The following is a 5,577-nucleotide window of genomic DNA, read 5'->3' as shown; positions in this document are numbered from 1 at the left end:
GATATGATCCTTGACTAGTCTCTCAAAGTACTTCATGATGACATTTAGCTCAGTTACCTTAGCTTTCTTGGGAACCGGAACAATGGTGGCCCTCTTGGAGCATGTGGGCACAGCAGACTGGGATAGGGATTGATTGAATATGTCCGTAAACACACCAGCCAACTGGTCTGCACATGCTCTGAGGATGCAGCTAGGGATGCCGTCTGGGCTGGCAGCCTTGGGAGGGTTAACACGTTTAATTGTTTTACTTACGTTGGCCAAGGTGAAGGAGAGCCCCATCAAGCTTTGGTTGCAGGCCTTGTAGGTGACACTGTATTGTCCTCAAAGCGAGTAAAGAGGTTTTTAATTTGTCTGGTAGCAAGACGTCGATGTCGCGACGGGGCTGGTTTTCTTTTTGTAATCCGTGATTGACTGTAGACCTTGCCACATTCTGGTGTTTGGTGTTTGAGCTGTTGAATTGCGACTCTACTTTGTCTCTATACTGACACTTTGCTTGTTTGATTGCCTTGTTGGGGGAATAGCTACACTGTTTGTATTCGGTCATGTTTCCAGTTGCCTTGCCATTATTAAAAGCAGTGGTTGACGCTTTTAGTTTTGCGCGAATGCTGCCATCAATCCACGGTTTCCCATGGGTGATGAGGGGGCAGGCACGTGGCACGAGTCTTCTAAAAGTCCTGGTCCTGACTGTGCAGGAGAGTTTAAGATGAGGAAAGTGATGCGTTCATGGTGGTTGTGAGTAACTGTGAGGGAAATGGGAATCGTGGTCTAGCGCACCAGTCCTGTTCCTAGACGGGCAGAGACTGGGATAGGGGGTTGTAAAGGGACTAGAGGAACGCGTAATGATAAGGCCACTGACTGGCCTAGGACTCCACTAGGGCAGGACAGCCGTCCTGCGGAAAGCCGTCAACAGGCCCTGGAGGCTCCAGCCAGGGGACGCTGCCACTGTCCGGAAATCCAGTGCGTACTCCGATGCTATCCTGGACCGCTGGCGTAGGCGGAGGAGAGCCTCACCTCCCTCTCGACCCTCTGTAGGGTGGTCGAAGACGGCAGGGAAGAGTTGGGTGAAGCGCTCATCGGACCGAAGCACTTCTGGTCCGTCCATCTCCCAAACGGCTTGCGCCCACTCCAGAGCCCGGCCTGTCAGCACCGAGATCACCAAGACCACCTCGTACCTCTCGGAAGCCATCCCGGCATGACGGGCCAGGTGGAGGTCATACTGCAGGAGAAAACCCCTACAATGAGCTGAGGTGCCATCAAACCACTCCGGGAGTGGCAGGTGGATGTTGCTGATCGGACAGGGTGAAGTAGATGGTGGTGGGGTGGCTGGAAGACCGCGGGGAGCTGGGAAGGTAGTGGTGTAGCCTGCAGTGGGCGTATGGCCCGGAGCACCTCGTCCATCGCAGTCCTGAGGCGCTCTAGGCACGAGTCATGGTGGCGGAGCTTCGCTCCTACAGCGGAGGGGTCGGGATGTCCTGCTGCTTGTCCTCTTCAATAACACAAACTCCAAAGCAAATCAGGGGGAGAAAAATAGGTTTATTCAGAGAGGACAAATCAAGATGTTACGCTGGGAGTCAGATGTTCAGTCTCCCCTGTCCTCAGCTTTTCCCCACTGTCATGACGTTGGCCTGGGGATAGGTTTATGACAGTCATAAATACCTCTTCCCCCCTTTTTCCTCTCTCTTCTCTACTGATGTTACATTTGCAAACCCTTTGGTTAACATAGAGATTCTGGGAACATCAGAACGTGGGGGGAAATTAACTATAGACTGGTAATCTGACCAATTGAACATATGCAGTGGTACTTAATGAATATAATGTCAGTTCGGTTGTCATCTGAGACATTCTCATCAATGATAAGATGACAAACTCTACAGTGGAAAGTCTACACATCAGAGTTATCGGATTCACATGGAATTGTTCAATTTAAATGTTAGAATATTAAATTATTCGTGATGGGATGAAATGTGATTTTAGCTTCTAAAATGTGAGATTTGGGTTTTCATAAGGTAGGGCTCTGCTCAATCAGCGGTCCGCCCCTGTGAAGGGACATGGGCTATAAAACGTTTCAAACACGCCCTCCTCTCCCTTCCTATATAAAGCCTTGACAACAATATAACCTCCTGTTCCGAGGACGTGAGGACGACGGTCCGATGTCAGAATGGTTCAGATAATAACTACAGAACGAAGCCAACATCAGCGTGAGCTTTGGTTGCGAATGGTATGAACTTTGAACTCTTAGTCACTACAGAAGTGATACCTCCTAGCTGTTGAGTTAGCAACAGCAGATGCAAACGAGGGTTAGGAAGGAACAGACAGGGTATCCCGTCTATCACACAACAACGTTACTACAACGTATCCAATTGACAACCAGAGACATTCTTCAAAGGACAAAGGACTCGGTTGGACAACACGGCCTTCCGTCTACCACCAACCTACCGAAGCACAGATCAGAGTAAATATTTATTGCATTTTCCTTTTCCAAATGGGCGGTAAATTTAGAATGCATAAGATACTGTATTTACGATAGTACAGCTTCGCCCTTCGTTCCTCAGTCTTCCCGCACTTTCACTCAAACCCAGCCCCTTTTCTTTTGTGTAACAAGCTGTCATATCTGTTCCGCCCGCCAGGGACGTTTTCCTTTATGACGTAATTTGTAATCAAGTTATGATTTAATTATGTGTAATTCTGTGTGATTAGTTAGGTATTTAGTAAATACATAATTAAACCCAATTTTGAATTGCTGGTTTAACTTGTTAGCCAGGGTTTTTGAAGATAACCACGAATTTACAACTTTCAGATGAGACTGAATTAAGATGTGTAACGGCGTTCGTCTGTTGAAGGAGAGTCGGACCAAAATGCAGCGTGGTGGTTACTCATGTCTTTTAATGAAGAATAGCGATACAAGAAATAAATAAATAAATACAAAAACAACAAACCAAACAAGAAAACCTAATTACAGCCTATCTGGTGAACACTACACAGAGACAGGAACAATCACCCACAAAATACACAGTGAAACCCAGGCTACCTAAATATGGTTCCCAATCAGAGACAACGAGAATCACCTGACTCTGATTGAGAACCGCCTCAGGCAGCCAAGCCTATGCTAGACACACCCCTAATCAGCCACAATCCCAATGCCTACAAAAACCCCAATACGACAACACAATAAACCCATGTCACACCCTGGCCTGAACAAATAATTAAAGAAAACACAAAATACTAAGACCAAGGCGTGACAAGATGACGATTAATATTGACTGCTATTGATGTTAAATATTTACTAGGTCTTTAAGAATTTATTTGGAAGATAACAGCTCTATAAATATTATTTTGCGGTGCCCGACTCTCTAGTTAATTACATTTACATGATTAGCTCAATCAGGTCATATTAATTACGGAGAAATTATTTTATAGAATAGCATGTCATATCACTTAATCCGGCATAGCCAAAGACACGACACCACTGAACAGAGGAACAGGATGCCATTTAAAACCCCCACCCTATCCTGGGGTTGACCAATAAGATGTCCTTGCAGAATGACTGGGCCAATGGCCAAATAACCAGTAATCTGCTCCTGACTCAATGTACAGACCAATGAAAACGTGGCACACGTAGCACATGTCGCTCTGAGTTCAGGAGTGACTTTCACAGATTCAAACAGATGTTTAACTGAAATCCACCTCCTATTTACAATTTGCTATTGACCATTAGTACTCTAGTTTTTAGTCCTCTCATGCTCTGTGTTGTGTATTTATCTTCAAAATGTACTTATAATGGAATGGAGAACACAGATGTTTTCATTTGATCGTAATTTGTGTCACTGACACTGCACTTTCTTCAACTTGTTGACAGTGAGCCTATACGCTAATATCGCCTTAAGCGTTGTACTTGCTAATCAAGTGAAGTATAATTTCAATATACCCTACTGTCACAAACTAATATCCTCCGACAACAGCGCAATAGAAGCAGCTTCTCTCTCTCTCTCTCTCTCAAAATATATATAAAAAAATGTTAATCTTAATGTTAATTAAAGTGTCTTTGTGAGACTCATTGTACAGTTGGTACAAATCGCACATATACCATTGTCTTTATTAATGCGGCATGACAACTTGTCAAGCATTAACAAAAACATTTCAGAGTATGTAATGTATCTTTATTTTCAAAAGCAGAATTAGCAACATCACACAGTTTCATCACAAGCTTAGCTAATGTTAGTTAACCTGAAATGTTAGCCTACCTAAACAGTAGCTATCTAACAGCAGATAATGACTTAGTATAAAAGTCTGCATTGAGCTTCAAAGACTGTTTCTTCGATAGCTACATGTTTTCTGTTTCTTGTAAATGCCTCTGTCATTATTTGTAACTGTTGGATATGGCTCGTTAGCTAATTATTAGATAGGTGGCTAGCTTTTTTTGTGAATAGAGGTTTTACTTGTCATGTTGGTTAGCTGCAGTGAGTGGCAGATCTTGGTTTGATTATTGAAGTGTAGACTGTTGACCCCTGGAGGTGGAGGTGAAGTAGCTGTGGCGATTCCTAGCCTACATTCTTCTGGAACAGAGAGATGCAAACTTCCACTCACAGGGCACGTCAAACCAGAGCTTCGCACTTGCAGCGTTCATATGCAGACAGTCCTCTCCTTCTCCAGCATTATTGGGCTCATCGGTGTCCCAGTTAGTGTAATCAAATCTGGACCCATCTGACCACATCCATGTGCCCTCCTTGATTGCATCAAAACCTCCAAGCCAGGTGCTATGTAGGTGGCCATTGGCATCCTTTGTCAGTGCTTGCATAAACTGGTACTCTAAAAGGCTATGCACGGATGCTAGGTTTCCACCAAGTGCCAAACAGTTTTGCTCCGAATCTACGAATGATTGCTGAATGCTGACAAACTTGAAACAGTGTGATCCATATGTGTACCAGTCTGAGGGACACGAACCTTCCTTTATCCCCTCCTGCACTGCTTCCACCTGAGCCTCAGGAGGAGTCCGTTCCACCTTAGTCTTCAGTAAGGGTTCTAAACCAAGCAGCTGGGTCAGGTTTGCGTCACCCAGTGCAATGGAAGCACTCAGAAGCAGAAGGATGGCCAACTTCTCCATGGTAATCTTTTCCTGTCAGAGAAGGAATCACAGGTGGTAGTCTGTAGGTTCTGTTCAGCTTGAGAAGGAGGAACACTTTTATACATGTAGCGCACCAAGCCACAAGGACAAAGTACCAAAAAAACATGTTTACACTGATTCTACATCTTTTTGGGAATCTGCCAAATATTGTATATAACTATGCAAGTCAGTTAAGAACAAATTCTTATTTACAATGACAGCCTAAGAGCAGTGGGTTAACTGCTTTGTTCAGGGGCAGAACAACAGATTTGTACCTTGTCAGTTCAGGGATTCGATCTAAGAACCTTACGGTTACTGACCCAACACTCTAACCACTAGGCTGCAAGGACAATGTACAAAAACACATGTTGACACTGATTCCACATCCTATTGGGAAATGTATCCTAATCCCTCTGCCAAACATGCACTGAGTGTACAAAACATTAAGAACACCTGCTCTTTCCATGACCTAGACT

The 5,577-nt window shown here is 44.4% G+C and overlaps 1 protein-coding gene across 1 annotated transcript; it reads right to left on the bottom strand.

Annotated features, from left to right (window-relative positions):
• Window positions 1–4,135: 4,135 nt before the first annotated feature.
• On the bottom strand, window positions 4,136–5,175 carry LOC116359952 (ladderlectin-like). Its single transcript, XM_031814120.1, has one exon. The coding sequence runs from the start codon at window positions 5,099–5,101 to the stop codon at window positions 4,544–4,546; it is 558 nt and encodes a 185-aa protein (XP_031669980.1). The 5' UTR covers window positions 5,102–5,175; the 3' UTR covers window positions 4,136–4,543.
• Between the last annotated feature and the right edge of the window lie 402 nt (window positions 5,176–5,577).

This window comes from Oncorhynchus kisutch, unplaced genomic scaffold, assembly GCF_002021735.2.
Source record: "Oncorhynchus kisutch isolate 150728-3 unplaced genomic scaffold, Okis_V2 Okis06b-Okis10b_hom, whole genome shotgun sequence".
NCBI lineage: Eukaryota > Metazoa > Chordata > Actinopteri > Salmoniformes > Salmonidae > Oncorhynchus > Oncorhynchus kisutch.
Note: the sequence above shows the minus strand (reverse complement) of the source record. Positions and strands in the feature narration are given on the sequence as shown.

Coding starts and splice junctions, on each gene's coding strand:
- LOC116359952 (XM_031814120.1), bottom strand. CDS start 5,101: ATGGAGAAGTTGGCCATCCTTCTGCTTCTGAGTGCTTCCATTGCACTG.